Source organism: Limulus polyphemus, unplaced genomic scaffold, assembly GCF_000517525.1.
Source record: "Limulus polyphemus unplaced genomic scaffold, Limulus_polyphemus-2.1.2 Scaffold673, whole genome shotgun sequence".
NCBI classification, from domain to species: Eukaryota; Metazoa; Arthropoda; class Merostomata; order Xiphosura; family Limulidae; genus Limulus; species Limulus polyphemus.
Window position 1 is genome coordinate 322925 of NW_013666283.1, and position 24648 is coordinate 347572.

Here is a 24648-nt window from a genome sequence, read left to right on the forward strand (position 1 = left end):
CCTGATGTTTTTTGTTTGTTTCTTTTTCATTTTGACCATCCTAGGCATATAAGTATGTTAATTCAATGTAATCTCTCCGCAGGTTTACTTAAGTGAAAAATTCTGAAAAAATAAGATATTGATAAAATAAACCATACGTAGAATGGCTATTAAATGCCTTACTTTTAACATTCATATTTACATAATTCTCGGTTTTAACTACTCTGTTATAATAATAAATCTATAATTTTCGCAAGCGCTGAGAAAGAGAAAATTTATTGATGGAATTACAGAGTTGAAAAAGGCCAGTTTAGTTTTCTTTTTGTGCCCTAGGTAGCAGCACTATATGGTTATAAATTTCGATTTCAACCGTAAGGATTGCGATTAAAAATAATTTCCTTCCTTGTGAGAAAATTTAAAGAATAACAAAAGTTGATTGATTTTAACAACTATACGGAGTTATGATATTTTTAAATTTGATACACCTACATCGTATGATTATATAATATCATCTATAATACCCTTATATAATATCATCTATCAATTACTGTTGAATGTTTTGCGGCAAAGAGACTTTATAGTGTTACGAAATAAATAAATATTTTAACCATACAAAACTTAGTATGTGGATAAAATACATAAAAACGTATATACTTTCATGTGTTACAACGAGGAGAGACAAATGAAGAAAGTGAGTAAATTAATTAAGGATTCGTCAAGTTTTAGAAAGTCTACTTGGCACAGTAGATTTTTCAAAGTAATTTCACTTTATAAAAACGTTATAAATGTGTCACTTCATTGCTCATTACATTTAAAAATACTCCAATAAACGTACGAGATGCTTTACTTGAGAACAAGAACGCCAAACAAATAAATTAAGCACACATTTTCTAACTTTTATAAATATATCATATTTCATTATGTTTTAATTTGTTTGTAATTAAGCACAAAGCTACATAATGGGTTATCTGTTTCAATCGCATGAAGTTAGGTCAACAAGAAAATTTAACCAATAGTATTATTTTATCGGTGAAGAAGAGGAAATAGAATTAAAAATATTTAATTTCTAAATAAACATTTTATTTATAAATTTGTTTATTGAAAGACAGTTTTATCGAAAAAGTTTCTCAAAAAGAGAGAATTTTAGTCCAAATGTAGTCGCAACAAAAAAATGGAGTTGTGTTATTAAATAAAGCAAACTAATTTTTAAAAAATGAACGATATTTTAATTGACGCTACAAAATTCAAACCTCATACTTCTGATATAGTCTCCCTCATCTTTCAAAGGGGGAAAAAAAAAATCTTTTTTAGAGAATTAAGAACCAAAAACATTATGACTGGTGATATGTTCAAACAATATTTTATCAATTATAATTTATGGCCTCCTTATTGGTCCATAAAGAAAATAATTCATTAAACCCTATCTTTTCAACAATCACAATACACAGTTACAAAGTAGCCAAAGTCCTTGCACCTATTTCCCAAACTATTAACATTTAATGAATTTACCGGCCTGGACTCGTTCTCATTTGTTAAAGTGTTAAATATATACATCCTTCTAATGAATGTTTTATGAGTAGTTTTGATGTAGCTTCTTTATCCACAAACATTCCATCGAAAGAGACCATCTTCATTTTATGATTTGATTAAAGAACAACTTATATCCTTAGTTACCCACCCTGTAAAAAAATAATCATTATATATATTTAATGGAAAATTACATTACCAACTTGATGGAGTGACTGTCGGTCCCCACTAGGACTAACCCTTTCTAACCGCCATGAACAATCTTGGTTGAACAGCTACCTAGAGAACTTCAAACCAATGTTTTACAAACGCTACGTTGATGACACTGTCATAATTTGTCGATTAAAACATGTAATTGAACAATTTCTTAAGTATTTGCACCATTCGTCTATAAAGTTCACATGTGAAATTGAATAACAGAATAGTTTACCTTTTCTGGATGCCTTAATTACTCGAGATGCTCAAAATTTTCAAGGTCAGTTTTCAAAACAAAAAAAAAAGTTTTCATAGGACAGTTCACCCAACTTGATAGCTTATTCCTTTATAGCAGTGGTTCCCAATCTCCTTTAGTTTGAGGCTCCCTTGATGTGCATAAAAATGTTTGAGGCCTCCCAACCTATAAAAATGCCTTAAAATGCGATTTAAAAATGTCCCCCCCCAACTACTTTAGCATGGTGATTGAAAAACAGTGCCGTAGTAAAAACCATAACATCTCCTTTCGACATACTGTATCATTTAATTAATTCAACATAATTTTTATCAGCTTATTGTTTATTCATAGTTAAAATTAATTTAGCATCTTTGTTTTTGGCCCATTTGTGGCGTCCCCCCAGAAAATGCTTCATGGCCCTCTTTAGATTAACAAGTCTATTAACTCGAGCCTTTAAGATTTGTTCAACTTATCTAATCTTCATTCTGAAATTATTTTTTTCCATGATATACTATTTTATAATGGATAACATAAGAAAAGAATTGAAAGCTTAACCAGGATATATCTGAGCAAAATAGTTAAAACTCCTTTAAAATCGTTCCAAGTTGATAAACGTCCAGTTTCATTGACCATCCCCTACCTGGGACATCAAAGTATCATTTTTCTAATAAGAAAGTTCTACCAACAGGTCCTTCAAAAAATTTAAACTGATCTTTAGATGAAAATTCCTCTTCAGAACAAAAGATTATCTTACCTAATTGTCTTCACTCATGGATTTTCTATAGATAAACACGTGGTGACTGCAAGGCCATCTATATCAGAAAAGCTAAACGTCATTTTTCTGTCCGTATCAACAATAACATGAGAGTATTACTTAGGTTAGGTAACATCCTTTTAAGTCTACATAGTGTAAGTAAAAATCGCAAATTGGTTTATTTCCTTGTTTAACGTTTTAAAAATGACGTTCAGACCTTTCTAAAATAATAGGACTAACTCACTTTAACAAAGTAACTCAATAAGCACGATAGTGAACACAAATGCAAATACTTCATGAAAACGCACTGACTAAGTTAACCCTCTATCTTGAAATCTCTATCTATTTTGAAAATAAACTCTACACATTTCGTCATATTCTTACAAAAAAAATATATATCTTCTAGTCCTATCCTATTAGTTAAACCTTTTGAACTTAATGTCATCACTAAGACTCACAGTTCCCTCTAGTTAACTTTTAAGTTACAACATGAAAACATAACTTATGATACTGTCCTCTTCCTAAATTGTGAAGTCCTATGAATTATCCTATTACAAAAATTAAAGCAGTTCACTAAATTGTTTATTTGTCAAGTATTTTTATGGTTTTCTCTTCTAAGGTCCATGGTATACAAATGAAATGGGGTCTTGTCTCTTTGTCATTGGCTGCCCTGTTGCTGGAGGAGTTTTTTCTGGGTAGGTGGTTGGGTGAATCCACTGACGGCTCCAACCTTGATGATCCTCTGGAAGTAGTCTAAAAAAAATCTCTAGGTTCCTCAAAAGTTGAGTGTCTACTGACAAGATCATCTGTGGAATCCGTTGGTCATCATCTCACAGAGATACTTTCAAAGATGATTATGGTGGATGACCTTTGCCTTGTATCAATTATCCTTATGGATTTTTGTACATCATTGATTCTTTTTAGTACGACACATGGCCCCACTAAAGCCTCCTGAAACTCGGAGTTCATCCTTTCTTATAGCATGGATTGTACAATTATTTTATTTCATATTGATGGAATCCAGTCTTATTGGCATTAACATCATAGTGACTCTTCATTTTCTCACTAGCTGATTTAAGTCTTTCCCAAGTAAAGTCACGTATGCAATCGATGATGTTCACCAATCTCTCTACATATCCTGTGCAAAACTCTTCTAAGTGGCTCTTCTCTTTATCACACCATCAGAAGATGGATGAAGGCCGTTGTCCTTGCCTTTTTATTCTCAAGGATCTGACATTTCTATCCCATTTCCAAGTGAAGTTCCATGGGCACAATTCGTTAATGAGTTTATATGAAAGAGTTTTTGCTTCTTGGTTAGGAGTAGCATATGCTTTTGGCCATTTGGTGAAGTAATCCTTTAAATCCTTAATGTATATATTCCAACTGTGTGATTTTTTATGAAAACAGAAATCAGATTGAGATTAACTCTCTCAAGTGGTGTTCCAAATCAATACTGCTGTAGTTTCCCATGATGTTTCTTTCATGGACCTTCCCACTCATAGCAGAGATCATATGTTTTACACCAATTCTCCACAGACTTCTGGCATCCAACCCAGTAGAAGCGTTTTATTATTCGCTTCAGTGTCTTCTTAACAGCCAAGTGCTCAGGTGTTGAAAGGTTGAAAAGATAACAGAGTACTTCAGGATGTAAAGACTAGCAAAATACCAACTGTAGTTTGTGTCCACAGGTATCTTCCGATTTCTGATATAATAAGCCCTCTTGTAAACATAAGGAATCCCATAATGCCCAATGCATTTTTGTTTTGGGGTTGTGTAAAGCGATTGTTTGCAATAAAGTTTATTCTGAACTATTTTTCAGTCACTGAATAATTTGTTTTAAACTTGTATTCTTTGTCTAAGAAGCTTCCAGTTGGGTATTGGACCACATCAGATCTTCATCTTCACTAGTGGGTGTCATATCTTGAAATACACTTTGTTGTACTTTAAGTTATCTTTTCTATCCTGTGTTTCCCTCTTCTCACAGTTTACACTCTTCACTTACATGATCTTTGGGATTATACATTGGCATTTCCATAGTTCCATTTAGAGCAATGTACAATGGAAAAGTTGTACGCATTCTTGATTTTTTGAAGCAATTTTGCTTGCTATTTGGCCTTCTGGATTATGGAAATATTTCAGTAACTTCAATGTTGCTTGATCTGAACAAATAATACAATTTTGTCCATATAGATAATGATGGAAGTGACTCAGAGCTCAAACAACACTTAGTAGCTCCTTTTAATTTATACAAACCCCCTTTTTTGTGGCATTTATTTCCATGTTATAATAGGCAATCACATGTTCTTTTCCATATTGTATTTGTGGAAAAACTGCTTCCACTGCAAAATCATTGACATTCGTGTCTAAAATGAGTGGATTTTCCGTAGTTGGGTATGTAAGTACTAGAATTGTGGTCAATTCTTTCTTCAGTTTATTGAATGCTTACTCATAACCAACAGTCCAACAAAATGTATTTGGATTTTCAAGTAATTTGTATAGAGGACAAGCTTCAGAGAAAGATTTTACAAAATAACGATAATGGGAGCACAAAAAATAATATTACCTCATATAGGTTCTTTGGTGTTGACAAATTGTGTCTCCAGAAACTCATCTGTTGAGGGAATAATTCACACTTCTTAAAATTTAGATTAAAGTTCTATTTCCTTAACCAGTTTAGAACCTTCCTTAGCCCTTCATAAACATTATCAAAGATCTTTCCATGTGTGATTATAGCATCCAACTAAATCAGTACGATGTTCTAGGGTAGCTCAGGCAGAGTATACTCCATTAATGGTTGAAATATAGCAACAGCAGTACATAATCTAAATAGTAACATAGTAGATTTATACAATACATTTTCTGTAGTAAAGGCTGTTTTCTCTCTACTTGCTTTCCCAACTTCCACTTGCCAATATCCACTCTTAAGATCCAATGTTGAAAATAATTTTGATCCAGACATTGCATCCAAGGTAAAGTCAATTCTTGGCAATGGTTAGACATCCTTCTTTGTAACTTCATTCATCTTCCAGTAGTCCATGCAGAACATTATGGATCCATCCTTCTTCTTCACAAACACAATAGCTGATGTCCATGGCCAATATTCATTCCAACCACTCCTTGTTCCTTCATGGCTTCTATCTCTTTCAAAGCCTCAGCCTGTTTTGCAAGTGGAAGTTGTCCATCTGACTGATGTATTAGAGCTGCATCTCCAGAATCAATCTTATGAGGTATTTTAGTTGTCTGGCCTAAGTTGTGATGTCCATTGGAGAAGATATCTTCATATTCCACAAGCAAATTATGCAACCTCCAGTGATGATCAACTCCAGACCAACAACTCTTTTAAGTGAGGTGGTATGCTGTCCTTATGTAAGGGTTTGACATAAGACTTCCTATATCATTCCTCAAATGTGACTACTTTCAGTTTTCTTTGATGTGAAAATACTAACTTTACAGCCTCGTGGTGTTACAAAGATACCCAGTAGCTGAATAGCCTGTTAGCAGCCAGCTACAGGTTAAGTAGATCACAACCTTGATTTAGGCTCAATGCATACTAGCAGCCGCTTGAAAGTTACAAGTACTTTTAGGATTGTTCTGGTAAAATCTAGAATGTTCTATATAAGCTGAGTGATTGTAAGTGCAGGAAAAATTAGAATTTATGCATGAGTCTAAAGTGCATTAAGATTGTTTCTGTGCTGGAATATGCCCATGTGTGATCTGCAATACAGTCTGTCATATTTTCAAAGTCATCTCATTTGATTAGAAATCCCCTATATTTGTAGCAAAAGGGGAGTTGATAATAACTACTCTGCATGATGAATAATGTTTTTCAAAAATTAATAATTTATTCATTGCTTTTGCGCCATTCACATTGCTGTGTATCTAGAGTTTGTCTTAAATTCGATCAAAACCTAGAACACACTAGGTATGCTTATATTTTCCCAAACACTCTAAATCCAAAACATCCTTCACCCTACACAGACTTTAGGAGAGAAACACTGTAAAAACTGAATGATTTTTATATCCTTCTGTAACGTGAAAATGTCGTGCAATACACAAGTACAAAAGCAGGTGGGAAAAACTGAAAGCAAAAAAAAACGAAGAAGATGAGAGGCTGCAGGAGGTGTTAGCTAGAACTAAGAAGCTGACAGATCTGTGGGTATCTTCCTCTGATTTTTAGCTCAGCACTACCATTAGTAATGGTTATGATAACATTGTAACAAGTACATATTTGGTTAAAACTGATTATCTTCAGCCCGAGCTTACTGAACTACACATACAATGACTCAAATAGCATTAATGAAACAGAAACAAGACCAACGTCTTATTATGACATTGGAACCTGGATACTGGTCTTTGACCAAACATGGGATCATTTTTGTGAACCAGGGATCACCCACTTTCAACACCATAATGGATAAGCCTTCAATTGAGGGCTAATGACATTGGAATAGATTCTAGAAAGGTTTGTATTTCTATCAAAAGTGGATTCTATGCCCACTGAAGACCTATATGATGCAGCCAGGCATGTGGTGCAAGTATGCCTTTACAACCTTGAACAAGCCACAATAAATGAAATGGTTCAATTTGTCACTCTATGCAAGATGTGCTCCTGAAACAACCAAATCCAAGGAAATACAAATGTGCAGTTTTATTTCTATCCAATCAATAACATACATCTTCTTAAACATGGTCATGGTTCTAAACCTACACTTGTGCTTCATTATCAATAATTGCTCTACCAGGCAATCATTCTCGATTTTGAAGCACATCAAAAACATGATATGGTCAACTATGGGTCAAAGTCAATTAAATGCACTGACACTTCTATGCCTTGAAAATAAATCACTATGATAACTAAATGTAATTGAAACTACTAACGAATTTGTTCCCTGCAAGACCAGTAACACAATGATGTGAAAATGTTGTAATACCATAAATCTATATTCATACTTATATATTCAATAAATGAGGCACTTGAGGAGAAACTCTTCTCAGTCATTGATTCTCATTCACTTTTCGTCGCATGTTTTGGTCCATCTATTTTTCTTCCACTTTAGGCCCTCTAGGCCCTTTAATCCAGCTCTGTATAAACTTGTGGACTGGTTTCTTTAAACAATGAACTTCTTATTTCATTATAGGCAGATTGGGTATTCTTAGTCGAACTTCTTCCCATAAGTCCGGGTAATTTATGTTTCTCAATGTCTGGTTAGCCCTTTGTTGTTCCTTTGATATGGTTGTGCTCAAAGATTATCTTTGGGTATTGTCTCCTCCATTATGTGTAACTAGTTGTCTAACCAATACTTTTAATTATTTTAAGCTATCGTGAGTGGTAGTTGATGTTTCAACACTACTGTATCTGACAATAATGTAACTTTGAGATGATGTTTTTAACTCTATATCTGTGACTATAATAGATTCTAGTTCCATTGCCAAGTACAGAGCTTCCTTTTAAGATGTACACCTACTTTGCTTCAGTCTAACTTTCATATCCTCTTCTATTATGGAGTTTATAAATTGGTGCCAACGAATCCATCATTTAATGAGGAGTATCCTGGTAAGATAATTGGGCAAGCCTTTCCAAATCTTTTGCAAGGTCTCTTCTTTCCTCTGTAACCTGTTCTGGTATTTTGCTTTGGATACTCCTTTTATTTTATTATCTCTTTCTTCCTGACCTTTAATTTTTTTTAGTTTTTTTCTTGGTTTTCTTTTCTTTTTCTATTGGTTGCTCTTTCAATTTTTCCGACCTTGTCTTAATAATTTCATCATCTCAAGTAATGCTTTGATCTAAATCTTTGACCTCGAAAGATCTCTTCGGAACACCGGTTTGCGTATCTGCTCGTTTGATAATTTCCGGTAAAAATTCTTTCCGAGATACTACAGCAATACAAGTCCCTTCTTGATTAAAACTAGTTTATTCTTTCTCGTTACAAACTTTGTAATACACTTATTTTCCACAGTCACTTTAAACTTAACTACTTTTATAAACACACGCTATAATTCAGAGCTATTCACACACTTTACTTACGGTGCCTACTGTTCGCTTGATTCAGTTATCACTTATTTCTCTTCAATTTTTCTCCGGCTTATATACTAAAAAAGAGGGCGTCTAGCAAACTCTGGGTCATTGGTGAGGTTGCCCGATAAGTCACAATCCTTCTAGAAACTCCAGCGCGCATGCTCCCAGCGTCGCGTGACTTCCGATGTCGTAACAGGTACATATATAGGTCTAAACTGGAACAGTCCTAGTTTGACCAGGACATATGGCCACCAAGCACATATTTCACAAACAGTTTGTATTTACAATCTAGCTTTGAATGTGTTAGAACACTTTTGGTCACACCATTAGAATTTTCTAGGTGTTATGATGATCTTATTAAAACTTTTGATCTCAGCGTCATCGTTAATACCGCAGCTCCCTCTAGCTAACTTCTAAATTGCAATATTAAAAACATTGCTTACAACAATATATAATGGTAAGTGTGACCTTGAATTGTTAATCAAAGAAAGCCTATCCATAAAATAAATATCCTATGTTTTGAATAAAGCACACTCTTCTCATTCATTTAACTTATTTTAAAGCAGATTTTTGAGTAAAATGATTTTCTAATAATCACATTTATAAATAGAATTTTTATTGAAAAAATAAGTTAATTTTATTTCCTCTCCTTTATTGATACGCTTTCTAGATAGTGAATATATGTCTTGGCTGATTTTATTGTTCTTGTTTTATGCCATTATAACATTCTTTTGATCTTGTATTTTCTATTGTGCCTGATTTGCGTAAAACTTTAATATTTCATTGAATAATTTCACATAGATTTTACGAGATAATTAATTAAACTAATACATTCCAAGATTATTTGCCTATCTTGTATGTTTTTCTCCACAAATAGAGAATATGAAGTTATAGATAAACATTTTTATTAACATAAAAAATTGCGGTATATTCTGAATACTACCTTTCCAGTTAATTGCTTAATTTATTTACATAAGTATATTCGGTGGTAGATAGTTGCTAATATGATACTCATTAAATATTATTTTGGTTTTCAAGAAGTTCCTTATGCATGCCTATATTTTGGTGATATTTTCCACAGTTCCTTTCCTATAATGATATAACGCATTAATGTTATATTGTTATATGTTTTCTTTAAATACGCAAATAAAATTCAATTCCTAGATATTATGGCAAGGACGAATTTGATTACGTTAGCATAATGAAACTAGGTAAATTTGTTTTGAAGTTGAAGTAATGAACTATACTGGTGAATTTGTTTTAAGGTAATTTTTTGAATACTTAAGGCTTAAGCTAAATTCCATCGGAATATATATACCATAGAACTTTCGAAATTTTTATCGTGCAATAAATTACAGTAATACGACTTTCCTGAATGAAAGCTTTATAGTTTACTTGCGAACTATTCAGACCAGTTTTTAGCATGGGTATAGATTTTCCTTTTGCATTTGTCGATTGTCAAATCAGCTGAAGTTATGAGTGGCGTATAACTTCCTGTTCTGAACTTGTAAGTCATATACGGACTGAGTTCTGTTTGTATGTGTCATGGTGTGGATAAGTGTGGGAATTTTATACTATAGTGTTCAACTGAGTAAATTCTAAAATGGTAAGAATAAAATGAAACTGGTGAAGAGCCACATGTTCGATTAAACCATTCTTGAAATATCTAAAGCTTTTTAACAGTTAAAAATGGATAACTTTATTAATTATTCAGGACTTTAGTTTTCTGAATCTTATATTTCCGGATATCTCATTATATCCGTTAGGCCTAGACTTACCATTCCCTGAGTGTGTTTAGCTTTGAAAATTGAATGCATCATTCATATTGTTGTTAGGAGTTTAGAATTCTACTTTTTAGGAAAATAATTTAATTTAGTAGCAAAAGCATAGTTTAAATTAATATAATAATAATACTGTAGTGATTTGTGTTACTATTTCATTTGTTTTGAGTTTGACTAGCAGTAACACCAGCATTTGCACCTGCAAGATTTTGTTTTTCGAATTTTAAAAAAAGAGTAAGAAGCGTTTCGAATTAAGCTTTACAAAAGTATCTGACTTTTAATGATTGTAACTTGTGTTTTGGAAATTATGAGGAATTGACTGTGATAGTTGTTTTAGATTTGTCGAGATATGTTAAATTAAATGAAAAAGTGAAATAGTACCTAAGAATGAGTGAAGTAAATGTAAACAATTGTAAAATTGAAGAAATACTTCTATATAGACGAGACACAGGATTAGTCATTGCAAAAATCACTTCCAGTGTCCAAGGAGAAGCCCTATGTACATGTACAACTGTGAGTGAGAAGTACATGTTACTTTAAAAAACAATAGGCAGGCTCCATTTCATATAAGGTCTAAGATTTTACTTGAATAATTTCTACTGAATGAATTGATATTGGAAGTTAAAATTTTAGTGTGTGTTCAAAGCAATTTTTTTAAAGAAGAGATAGATTGCACAGCATTGTGATTATCTTTATAATGTTATCCATGTTTAGTCTCGGGGTTTACTTTGGGACCTTGATTTTTTATTAATTATGTTTATAATTTGAATATCTTCTTGAACAGTACTTTTTTATATCCTCTATTGATACTAAGATTTTAGAGATGAATATTTAAAAGGCTTGCTATTCAAAGGGGCAGTGGAAAACTTAGTGTTAAATAAGCTGAAAATTTTAATAGTGTAAAGTTTATGCACTTGGATTATGGAAATTTGTGTTAAAAAGTAAAGGTATAGTTGTGATTATTGATGAAATTTTAAAACCTCTGTTTAGTGATTAGCTGTGGGGAAAAATAGCAAATAGAGTTCTTAGGATTTTGAAATTTATGACAAATGAAACTACTGTAAACTTGTAAAGACTGGTTTGGCTTCATTTGGAGTACCATGAAATTTTGTGGTCTTTTTACTACAGGAAAGATAACATGTTGGAAAGAGTGAAAAGATGGGTAAATACAGTAGTTGGCAACTTATGTTAATCTGCAAGCCACACATTTAGTCTTCAAGGGCTGCAATACTCCCTTTATCAGTAATAAGTCAAAAAAATACACTTGAATAATAATAAACTATCCTGGTCATAGGTTGCCTATAAATGAATTCTAGGATGGCATGTGGTTTAATTGATTTAAGCTACAAGGAAAGGCTTAAAAATTTAAATTTATTTTATCTGAAGTACAAGAAATGAGACATAACTTAATTCATGTGCTCAAAACTTCTTTCAGGGTTTGGTGTGTTTAAATGAAATGAAAAGTTTAGTAATACAAACTTGATCATTAGAGGTAATAATTTTAGTTTTTGTAACAAAGATACGGATTCATGTATTTGACAGAAATATATTCCATTGATAGATATGAACTGTGGAATGATCACTCTGTAGATATGTTGTTTACTGCTGCAAAATAACATAGATGTGATATAAAAAAATATTAACATGGATTTACTGAAGGGAAATTGCAAGTGGTAAAGTTAACAGTAACAGACTTTGGGGTTGTACGTGTATATAGAAATATTAGTTACAAGTCTAAAGAGGCCAAGGTTTCATTTATAAGATATTAGTTAGGTGTCATTTCAAATATTATGTGCAGTTTTGTCCACCTTGTATTAGAAGAGATATTGAATTGTTGGAAAGAGCTCAGAGGATGGCTGCTAAGATGATCCCAGGTATGACTGGGCTGTCAAAGGAGGATAATTGTAATCTTTTTACATGCCCAATCTCTTGAAAAGAGATGGGTGATATAATTGAAGCATTTGAATTTATTAAGGGAATTAATCAGCGTTTTTCATGTTGAATTCCAAGAGCAGTATGACATGTTTGAAGATTTGGAAAGGTCAGGCAGGATCCCAGTTGGTACAGTTTTATTTCTCTAGTATGGTTATGGTATCAAGAAATTACACTGTAGATTTTTAAAGCTGCAACTTTTTAGGAACTTTATGAAAAGGATAGATGGATATTTGTGGGATCAGGACTGGATTTAGTGATTAGTTTTATGTTTCTGAGAGCATTTGGGATTCAGGATAACTTTTATGGGTCAAAAGGCAACAAGATGTCTCAGAAATTGTAAAACATTTAGTAGGTAAGAGATGACCTTGATGTTGAGTCTATATCTACAACTTTGTCCATATGTCTGTTTTTGAAAATGTTAGAGTATTAAGTTCAACTTTGGTTTTCTAATCATAAAAACGATATTCATCATATCAAAATGATTACCAGAATGATAATTCGTGTTAAACATTTGAGCTATGTAGAGACTTGAACAGTTCCATATGTTTTTACAAGAATGTGGCAGAATTTGAGATGGTTGTAATCTATTGTACAAATTTGATAATTTTTATCTGTGTGATAACTGGACTGATAGCATTAGTAGAGTTGTATTTAGCGCTCATGATAACTAGTATAAATCTTAGAGATTTAGATCTAGAGAAAAATTTAGAGGGTACTATCATTTATGTCAAAAAGATATAGTAACTGTCAATTCAACCAGTCTACTGAAAATAACAGGTCTAGTCTACAGCAGTTCTCTTGGGAATGAAAAACCTATCGGAATTAGTGTTACAATGATTGGTATTGATTGTTTCAGTATCTCTGGATACTTGTTAATGGAGATTTCTAAATTTTAATGTGATATTTTGTGTATCGTTGGGTTTTGTTCATGTTTAATTTTGTGTGTAATATATTTTATAGAAATACTGAAACTTGAGGGTGTTTTGTTTCATACTAAAGGGCTAAAAATTTTATATTGATGATTAAAATTGGGGTGAATGGAGAAACTGGTAGAATGGCATTCATCTGTGTTTCTGATGTTGTGAGTTGACAAAATTACTTAGTGAAACAGAAACTAATTCATTTAAACTTGTTTTAGATTTTTATAAATTTGTGAACTGCTGATTATTTGATACTGCTATAAAAACTCATGAATGTTATTGTAAGATATACCAGATTTGGAAGCTGCTTGAATAAGTATATGGATACCATTTTTTCAAGTGACTCTCATGAAGCTAAACTTCTAAATATTTAATACAGTACTTCCATCCTAATGTAAGAAGAAAAAAAAAACATGAAATCATCTAAGGTGAAATTAAGTCTTGAAAATATTCAAATTATAAGTTCAACTAATTTAGAAAATAATAACTAAAATAGAAAATATTTTCTGTTTAACCCTCTTATGATTTCTTTTATGTTATGCACTACTGGTAGGGTACATTTATTATATCATATTGAGAAATTTTTTTTTTTAATGTTACAATACTGACATAAAGAACTGAAAAAAAAACAACATTAAGTGAAGTAAAAAATGCTTGTTTTTTCTGAAAAATACATAGGAAACCCAATCAGTAACTAATGGGGTTGATTGCAGTATTTATGGATTTTAGTTTAAAATTTTTTATGTTGTTACGGGCCTCCATAACCAATGATGCTATGGACATCCAAGTAAGATGGTGCATGAAAGTTTACAAAAACGTGATAACTCTAGGGTTCAAAATGAAACTTAAGATTTTTAAACGTGTATGCCTTATAATATTTACTTCTGCATTTTTATTGTATTAAGTAGTTTTATTTTCTCAAATAATTTTGTCCTGTAGCAAGTAGTATTAAAATAATATATCTACATAAACTGTAGTCTGCTCAAGAGCTGCACAATTAACTGATTACCTGTGAGTACTGATCACATCAGTTAGTGTCACAACTAATTAAAGTTAGTGATTTATATTATTCCAAATGTTCAAGTGATTGAAATATTGCTGATGTTTCATTATTATTATTTTTGATTAACTCAAGGTTGTTCGGCTTAATTGATCAGTGTCATGATCCATAAAAATAGTCAACTAATTGAAATTAGGGTTTCCAGTTATTACTAATTTAGATTAATTAAACTATCCAAATCTCATGTGAGAATAATTGATGAATGTAATCAGTTAATGAGCAAGACCATTAATGGATTATGCAATTCTACCAATCATCCAGCTCTAGGCTAACATGATAGATGAAAGCCAACCAAAAGAAGTTAGCTGAATTTTTTTGGTACTAGTCCCCAGACTAAGATTCTTTAATTCTAAATCCCCTCCAAAAATTCACATTTTAACCATCTGTTGCATGCATTATGAAAATACAGTGGGAAAAAAGTGTTTTATTTGAATTTCTTACTTAAATAAATGTATATTGCACAAAAAATATTTCTATGAAATATATTTTGATCAATTATAAACGGGTACATTACCTGTAGGTAACATTGGTCAGTTCAGGAACCAACAAAAATAATTTCATTGTTTGTTTAGGCTGTTACATAGAAGTAAGAGCATTCAACTACAGAATTGAAGATACATTTGTCTGTACATTACAATGTGCAATAGAAGGTTAAGTTTCATACTGTTTTGCAATTACAAAAAAAAATTATTAATGAGATTAATTTTCGTCAACTATCTACCCTCGTGGATGGTCACTGGCACTATTCATTTACCGTTGTAGATGTTTATCGTATACAGATATCAAGTTTTGTATCGGTGATGTTGAGATATTATACTAATAAAAAAAAAAGTGTAGTATCTACAGTGTCGTTTATATTCTATAAATATAACTGACCCAGTGAAAGATGTAGACCAATGCAAAATTTAATTTGTAAAATTGTCTTAAAAAGGTGATAACAATTTTAGATTTTGAAGTTGTGTGCAATTGTAGATATGTACAGGTGTTTAGAAATTACATACATGTACAGTAATGCATATGCATGTATACCACTACAGAAATAAACAAAAGTAACAATATATTGTACTTGTATGGGTTAACATTTGCTTAATGAATACATGTAAATGCATGTATTTCTGTAGGTAGATATAACATGTTTTTTGTTTTTTTCAGATGAACCCATACCAGGAGAAATACTCACAATCAGAAAATATGAACTAAATGTAATTTCTACATATGTATGTACTGACAAAGATGATACAGATGAAGTCTCCAGTTTATTATGCATAACATTCAAATTCTCAACTTTCATGATTTAATCTGAGGTTTTCCTGTTTAGTGCCTTATCGTCATGGGAGATTTAACAGGTTCAACAAGTTTCCTCCATATTGGAGACATAGTTTCACTGTATTCAGAAGGCCATGTTATGGGTTACCTTAGCACTTTGGGGTATGTTCAACCCATTATTTTATGTTACTTTAAAGTTGAAAACATCAGTTTTATCTAGTAATTGTGAACTGGCAGAAAGTGTGTTTTCAGACCTAACTAACTATGATTTTTTTATAGTGCCAATGAAAAGGCTGTTGTGAAGTGAAAGGTGATTACTCGGAGTAAGCTAGATAAAAATATTTACTTTAAAATTTCTTTGACTGACCTCATTATTCTTTGCTCACTTAGTACATGTAATGTCAAATTTTGAAAGATGTGTAATTAATCAAAATAGTTAGACTGCAGTACATCACTGGAACTTTTCAGTGAAACAAAAGTGATATTTGGTGTGCCATTTTTGATGCACGTGTGTATGTGAATTATTTTTGTTATACAGTATAACTTTTTTTTTTAATATTTGCAGCCTTGCAAAAACAATATAAACGTGTATATATTTTGTGGTAACATTTTTGTGAACACTTTACTTATAGTTTGTTTTTCTAACTAAGTTTTTGCTCTGTTTACTCTGCATGTTCCCTGATTTGTTATTTAACCATCACTTACTTTGTTTTATTTATTGAGTACTTGGCAAATAGACAAACAAGAGAACTGAATAGAAACAGTAAAATTGCAGAGATCATATAAAAATATTCAGTGGCTTATGCTCAATATATGGGCTCCATACACATATTAACAAAATGGTGTTATAATAAAGTGAGTCCACCTGATATGTAAAACTTATTTTTAAACAGTCTGTACTCCTTGAACTCGGATTCAAAGGATCAGATGCCTGTTTAAGCATACATTCCTCTTCAACAAACCTACAATATTCTTAATGTCATCTACTCATTTTAGTCTTTTTTTTCTTTCCCCGGTTTTAAACCATCTTAATTATTGATCTTAGCCATTGTTCCATTTCTGTTAAATGTAAAAGTAAGCATTTTAGATTATTACACCTTTATCAAAATTAAATATTGGGAAAATAAAAAAAAATGTCTGGAACAATAATTTGTTATGAGACATTGGAGATAGACACAGTTTCCGGAACAATAATGTGTTATGAGACATTTGAGATAGACACAGTTTTGGGAACAATAATGTGTTATGAGACATTTGAGATAGACACAGTTTTGGGAACAATAATGTGTTATGAGACATTTGAGATAGACACAGTTTTGGGAACAGTAATGTGTTATGAGACATTTAAGATTTTGGGAACAATAATTGTTTTTGATTTTGCATAATTCTGTGCTTTGTTAGCAGGTAAATGAAAAAAAAAAAGATTAAATAAGTATCAATAGTTCTTGTACAAAGAGTTAAAACCTTAATTACAGTTCTGCAATGCTTTTGGACAATTCAGTTTCATTTACTCTCCTTTATGCTTACACCAAAATATAAAATTAAGAAGATTGAAAAATGCTTTTAGGTAACCTTAGGTTAGTCATTTTCTATTGTAAGTTTTTTATCTAAGATTGTTTGGAAATTTGGAGTTGATTCTTTTAAACTTCTTATTGATATATAATTAATGTGTATATTAGTATACATAATTTATTGACAATTATCACAATATTATATAAAAAACCAGTGTGTGGCTTTAGTGCATTTATTGTAGTAAATTGTAATATGAGACTATTAAAAGAACTTTCAGTGGCAGATATGATACTTTTTACATACATCTATTGCAGGTATTAGCAGCATCTACTATTAAGTATTAGAAAAGTATAGTATTTGTTTTATTTTAAGATATGGTGATACAACTTACTAACTAATCTCCGTGTTTTTAGGTTGGTAGATGACAGGTGTGTTGTCAACCCTGAGGCAGGGAACTTGACCACTCCACCAAAGAAATTCCGTGGTAAGTTTATGTGCATTTCACAAAGAGAGATAACACCTAGAGTATATTACTATGTCATTCTTCTGGAAATATACGTGTCAAAATTAAAACTTCAGTAGTTATGCAATAGATTAACTGCCATACAAGAAAAAGTTCAGAATTAGTGTGAGAGTTACTACAAGATTTATTATTAGTTGCATGTTATGTGTATTGTGAAATTATTTACCTTTTGCATTAAATTATTGAATTTAGTTAAAATGTCCCTTGAGTGCACATAAAATTCGGAGTAAATTTTGTAGTGTTATTTTTATGTTAGTATTCATAACCCTTTTGTAATCCAACAACTGGTAATTCTGTATTTACCTTCGCTGAAAGCTCCTTTTGTTCCTTAAGCAGTTATTATGAATTAATGTTGATAAGCAAAGAATGAATATATTCTATGACCAATCTGGTGCATAGATTTCATAAAGTAAATATGTGGTCTCCTGAAGATGGTGGATTTTTTTCCACTGAAATATGTAGTTTTTATTAAATAGAGATTTTAATTGTATCTCTTGCTTTTAACTTTATACAATAAATTATTGTCCATTTTTTTAAACGTTGGAGTTATTATTTATTTTATGAAGCAAAGAATGTTTTAAGTCTAATATTCAGATTCTGAAGTAAAAGTTTGTATAAACAGTATCCCTCAAATATGTGACTATACATCTAGATAGGTAGCTATTGCTTGGATTTAATACGTATCTAAATACCATTCTTCTATTACTTCCTCCCTTTACATTGGTTTCTGATTTTCTGTCAGATGTATTAATTTCCCTTGATCTAAATAAAGGTTGTGTTTACTTTTTGAAGCATGCTCCTTAGAAAATCTTACTGGTTATTTGTGTTTTAGATGTATTTGTACTTGAGCATTGCATCTGACAACTTATCCACCAAAGACTAGCTACTTATAAAGAAAATTTAATCATTTCTTTTTTCTAGTTTGTCTATCATTTTGTGAGGTTTTGAATACTTTCCCAAATTTCTCTTGGGAGTTTCAATTTCCAGTAAGTCTGATATGGTCAGGCCCACAACAGGGGGCAACTGCCCAGGGGCCAGGACGAATTGAACCTGGTTATACCATAAAGCACCTTTAGGCTATATCTTCATTTAATCATAAAAATCATAGCTTTTGGCTTTTCTTTGCTTATAAACACTTGATACATTAAGAAGGATTGAAATAATAATTTGAGGAATAATTAATATATATTTTTAACTTTATAGCTTTAATAGATATATGTTGTTACTTTATTAATGTTTTCATGCTTATACTATCAGCTAAAAATGGCTGCTTCTATGCTTCTATCCTAATTTAGGATCTTCTTTTTAATATATTCTTAAGAATGTTAAAAAGAGAGAGAAAGGGGGCCCAGTGAGGGTGTTTGTCCTGGGGCCCATGCTGACTCTCAATGCTCCTGGATGTGGTTCTGGTTTCTTTAACTCTCTATTGTAGTGTAACTTATCTGCTTCTCTTCCATGTTATATGTATTTCATTAGGCCAATAGGTTTTGGATTCTTCTGTTCACAACACTTGTGTTTTTGTTTTTTTAATATAACACTTATTTTTCTCATTTTCTACATGTTCATCAGGCCATTATACTTTGACATGTTGTTTATTTGATGTTCAGTTGTGGCTAAGGTATTGCCTTCTTAATCCAGAGGAAGTTTCACATACTTGAACATTTATTTTCTCATCTTCTGACATTTAAAAATGCATGGGTTTGTAGGCTTATTGATGTGATGGCTTAGGGTAGACACTTTCTTATGTTTGGGCTTTCATTTTGTCCCGTTTTCTTTAATAATTTTGAATACATGTGCATGAGATTCATCATCATGCATATATTAATAGATTGTGCAGGGCTTCCTCAAAAATTCATCTAAAAACTTTGTACTGCTTGTTTTGTAACTTCAAAAATGTGTGAAAATATTCTAGGCTCACTAGTCCTAGACTGAGGATGCTAATAATTGGCTAACTTTGCCTGCTCAGTTTCCACTTTGTAATTGTCTGTGTTCTTTTTCCTCTTGCTAAAAAATCATTCTTTTGGAAGCCAGCTCTTTTCATGTAAACCTTTATCTAGGCTTACTCTTAAATGGAAAGGCAGGTGTGATTATTTCTTTTCATCCCATTGTTTGTATAATCTCATCTATTTTAGCAGATTTTTCTGCCATTGAATGTATTTTTTACAGAAACCAGACTTACCAACCAGACACTCAGCTAGTATTGATTAACCAGAATTATTGCCACATTTTTCTTCTTTTTTTTCAATCACCAAATAACTTTTCTGTTTGATGGACAGGGAGAACATGACTGTTAGAAGTCCTCTCTGTCATTCACTCATTGAAATGTAGCTTTTTCAGATGCTCCTCATACTGCCTAATATGTAGTCTTCAACTTCTAGAGAGTTTTGGGAGTATATCTTTCAGAATCTCTCTTGTATCTATGACATCACTAATAAATTTCATTACTGATCAGATTTCCTAGCAAGTCAGAATTCTTCCCAAAAAGTGATCTTTCCATCCACTGACATTTAAAAATGCATGGATTTTGCTAGAACTGATGATCAATATGATATGAGATAGTGGTTGTTTTTAGCACAGAAAAACAATCATAATCATATTGATCATCGTGTGGAATTGGCCCTCTGTTCTAGTCATGGTGTAGATACCATCAGTCAAAAGTGGTCACACCTCTTTTTGTATGCACACTGTGTTGTATGTAACCTCGGAACACTTCATGTTAGGATCTGCTGGTTTCCAGTGTCATGAAATGTTCAAACTTGATTTAACCTTTTGCTTTGAAAGTTCTTTGTGAATTACTCTTAAAATATTGTTACAAAGCAGTGTTCATTAACTTTATCATCTCTTTTGTTATTGGATATTTTGCAAATGAAAGAACATGTACAGACAGGTTGTCTATTTCATGTTGATCTGCTGTATCTTTTCTTACTCCTTCCCATTTACACCTAATGCCTTTTTTTACATTTTTTTCCTTTAAGGAAGTATTTCTTTTTACAACATATCAAGACATCACAGTGTACTTTCTTTTACTCTTTTGTTGTTTGCATACTCGTTGACATCCACTAAATTATACTTTGTGTGTTTTCTGTTGTCTTGTTATATAATACTGTTGTTACTTCTGATTTGTATCTTGTTTTCAAAAATTTGTGGGATAATTACATTCTAGACTCTATATTAGGTATATTTATTCATATTGTAGTCGTTACTTTTTTATGTTGATTTAAGTGACAAGGGAGGTAAAATCTGTTTTTGTTTTTTACATTGTTTAATCTACCTTATTTGTGACTCTTGCTTGTTCTGATTATTTATTTTAACCTATTGTGTACTAAATATTTTGTTAATGTTTAACATTAGATACCATGTGTCACTGAAAGTTCTGATAATTCTTCATCCGTTAGCTTCATGTTTTGGTTAAAGATTTTGCTCCACGTGATTTATATTTACTGTTTAAGAATATGGATTGTTTTTCCTTGTACACCACATATTTGAACATATCCCATTTACTTACTACTTGCTCAATTGAAGACTTGCATGAGGACCCCTTTTCCTCCTTTCTTAATGCCCTCTCTGGTTATTTTGCAGTCTTTTTAAGAGCTTTCTTTAGGGTAAGTTTTTATTGTTGTTTTGGTGATTTTCCTCTTTGATTTACCTTATTCCATAAACAGCACTTTCTCTAACCCTTGGGACTAGAAATTACTTTGAATGAGGAATCACTTCATGTTTTTTTTTTTGTGCCTAGAATTTATTGAGGAAGGTGTTTGTATTGGTATTCTATGTTATGCAGCTAACTAGTATTGCAATACTTTGCCAAGTCTGGAGTGATGTGTGGGCACTCTCCACTGGTCACCTTCTTCCTTTCACATTTTCTGGTGGATTTTGAGAATTTTATAGACTCTTCAGATTTTGAAGTGCCCTAGCAGGTTTCTTTGGGTATGAGTACAAGAAGAAATTTTACAATGTGTCACATAGTCTCTTGTTTCCTACTAGACTACAAAAAGTCCAAGAGACATAACACTTCAAACTAAATTTGTTGGTATATAAAAGTGCATTAACTTGCAAGGATTTTGCAGAATGTCCCATACCATATAACCCCCCCATTTACAATTCTTCACAGCTGGTACAACATGGCCATAATCAAATTGTTCACCTGATTGTTCCAGGCTTATATTTCACCAACTTTTCTATAATAGGGTGAAGCAGGTCTCATAACTTAAACTAAAGTGATTGTGAGTTACTGAGAGGTCCTGTACTGGAAGGCTTAACATTAAGTAAAAATGATGATGTCATTCTTGAAGTTGGCGTATTGTTTGTATATTCTGTCTCTTCCAAAGTACATACATTCCTAAAGAGCATGCTGCACAGACCTCATACATGTAGACTACAATGGATGCAGTACATTTTTTGTGGATTTGTGCCACAGTTCTAACAAGCGATTGTTTGTCCTGCTTTAACAGTACATTCAACTAATGATTGTATTGTAGAGTTGATACTCTTCAATAGTCTCATGCTCTCAGTAGCTTATAATCTTTCTTCTCTCACAACTTTCTGGAATTTTTCATGCACTTTGTTACTACCATTCTACTTGTTTGGTATATCTCATATTTATACTGCCCGCGTTATTTCGCCGAATAGAACCAAGTGTGTCATGTCATCTGTGTGAAGGATATCTAAATACTGGGTATACATATCACATTTTCTGCTAAATGCTACCCAGTTTTGTTATAGTCTTTAGTCATCACATAACATGGCTCAATGAGGTAATAAAAATAGGTCTGTGAATATTGCTGGCTAATGAACATTTGAAAGGGATGTCTGAGCTGAGTTAGTCTCTTATAGGTAACCCTACTTACTCTCTTTAATAAGTATTCATTATATTCTTGTATGCTGTATTGTGTTCATTAAACTGTGCATATTGTAACTAGCCCTCACTAGCTAAGTATTGATTATATTCTTGTATGTTGTATTGTGTTCATTAAACTGTGCATATTGTAACTAGCCCTCACTAGCTAAGTATGTGTTAAACATTGCCCATTAATCAGGTTGGAGTAACTGATTAATGGGCAATGTATAACACATACTTAGCTAGTGAGGATTAGTATTAATTCTGAAAAATAGTCACAACAATAAAAAGTATTTTTTTTTAAAAGTGGGTAACTGGCTATTCAGAAATTAGTACAGCAAGGAATTTATACACCAGTCTGTTAAAAAAAATATGTAATGTTTAAGAAGTGCCATCAAAATGTAGCAGTGCGTATAAATGTATTATGTATTTGTTATACCTTAATAACATGATTTATTTTATTCAGAGTGATTACTAACACTTACATACTCATACAGTTAGCCAACTTTAACTGGCTGAGTTACTGTAGACACAGCATAGTAAAGCAGTTTATTGCTATTGTCATCATATCCTATGGATTTTTGAGTCACCATAGTTACCTTTTTTGGCCATAATACACATAATCCTTTTAGTTATTGGCTGGAATACTAGCGTGCACTGTAGGTAGCATAAAGGGAATTGTAAGATTTCCTTGCTTGTCACTGTGTATCATTTTGCTCAGCACACCACTTACTAGTGAATGGAGGCTTGTTCAGTAGTTGATATAAGCCCACATGTAACATAATGATGTACTTGTGAAGTTCTAATGTACAGATGTACAAGTACAAGGGTCTTTTAATGAACAAAAACATCAAGTATATATGTAGGTTATACACAATTTTTTTCCTTTTTTTTTTTTTTTACTAAGACAAGTGATCTGCTATGATGTTACATTTTTTTTACATAAAATAAAAATCAGTAGTTATACTATATATGAATAGATCTGAAAGCCTACATATATCAATTTAATAATTTACCATTTTGATATGTAGGTATATGTAATAATTTACATATGAGCAAATACACGTGGTAATCCTAACTTGTTTCATATTAGTTGTGTTTTTTAAACACCTACAGAATTGTTTTTTATATGATGTTACATATCATGTATTTTGGGTTTTTGTTTTTCTACCAAGAAGAAAGTTCTCTTTTTGATATGATGTACCGATAATTAAAATATACACTTACAAGATTTTTATTGTCAATGTTTTTATACATTCAGTGCCATAACTTACATTTTTCTTTGCATCATGATCATCAACAGAAAAATAAATTTGTTAAAGTAAGTTTGATAAATCTTATATTAGTATCTTAGTTTCATAATCATCAAGTAGTATATATTCAAGTACAGCAGGTTTTTTTTAAACTATGACAATTAAAATCTAAACAATTTTTACTAAATCATAAGGAATTTTTTATGTCACATTAGAAAAATGAATAGAAATATAAGAATCTTTACCTCTCCCCCCCCTTTTTTGTTAATGGGAAAACTTGAATGAAAGTTGGGCCAAGTTAAAACAAGTTACAGTAATTTATTAAGTTTTACTCTAACCATAGAGATAGAGTAAATTAATTAGTTTTTGTTCCATATAGAATATTAATGATGCTACTAATAGTTTGTTATTACAGTATAAGCTTAAATATCTAGGAACTCGTTGAATCAAAGTGTTGGGTTAAATTACACTTAGTGTAGACTGAGTTGGTAAATTTCTCTCACATATGCTGTTACTTTATTAATTGTTTTTATAATGATCTCTTAATTATAGCAATACTAATTTTCTAAGATTCTTTTCATCTGAACAAAAATATATACATGAAAAAACATCTTAAAGGTATATTCAGTCATGTTCTTGTGCTGATTTTCCAGCCTCATTCGTCAATTGGTAATCTATCTTTTCTACCTTAACTCTTTCAGCACAGGCTCAGTCCCTGAGACTGACCTCACAACCATTTTGTGCTTGTTATAGTTTCATGCTATAACTTTTAAATTAGTAAGCATATGTTAACGAAATTTGGCAAATTATCAGTAAACATTACAACACTTTCATATGCAAAATATCAGTTTTTTT

The 24648-nt window shown here is 31.7% G+C and overlaps 1 protein-coding gene across 4 annotated transcripts in view; it reads left to right on the forward strand.

The window, feature by feature from the left end:
• The first annotated feature begins 10239 nt into the window (after positions 1-10239).
• Positions 10240-24648, forward strand: part of LOC106459878 (inositol 1,4,5-trisphosphate receptor-like) — a 126746-nt gene continuing 112337 nt past the window's right edge. For all 4 annotated transcript variants that reach the window (XM_022386439.1, XM_022386442.1, XM_022386441.1 and 1 more), the window contains exons 1-3: positions 10240-10312; positions 15555-15830; positions 17594-17664. In XM_022386439.1, the coding sequence (XP_022242147.1) occupies positions 15733-15830; positions 17594-17664 (169 nt within the window). In that variant the 5' untranslated portion in view covers positions 10240-10312; positions 15555-15732. The remainder of the gene's footprint in view (positions 10313-15554; positions 15831-17593; positions 17665-24648) is intronic.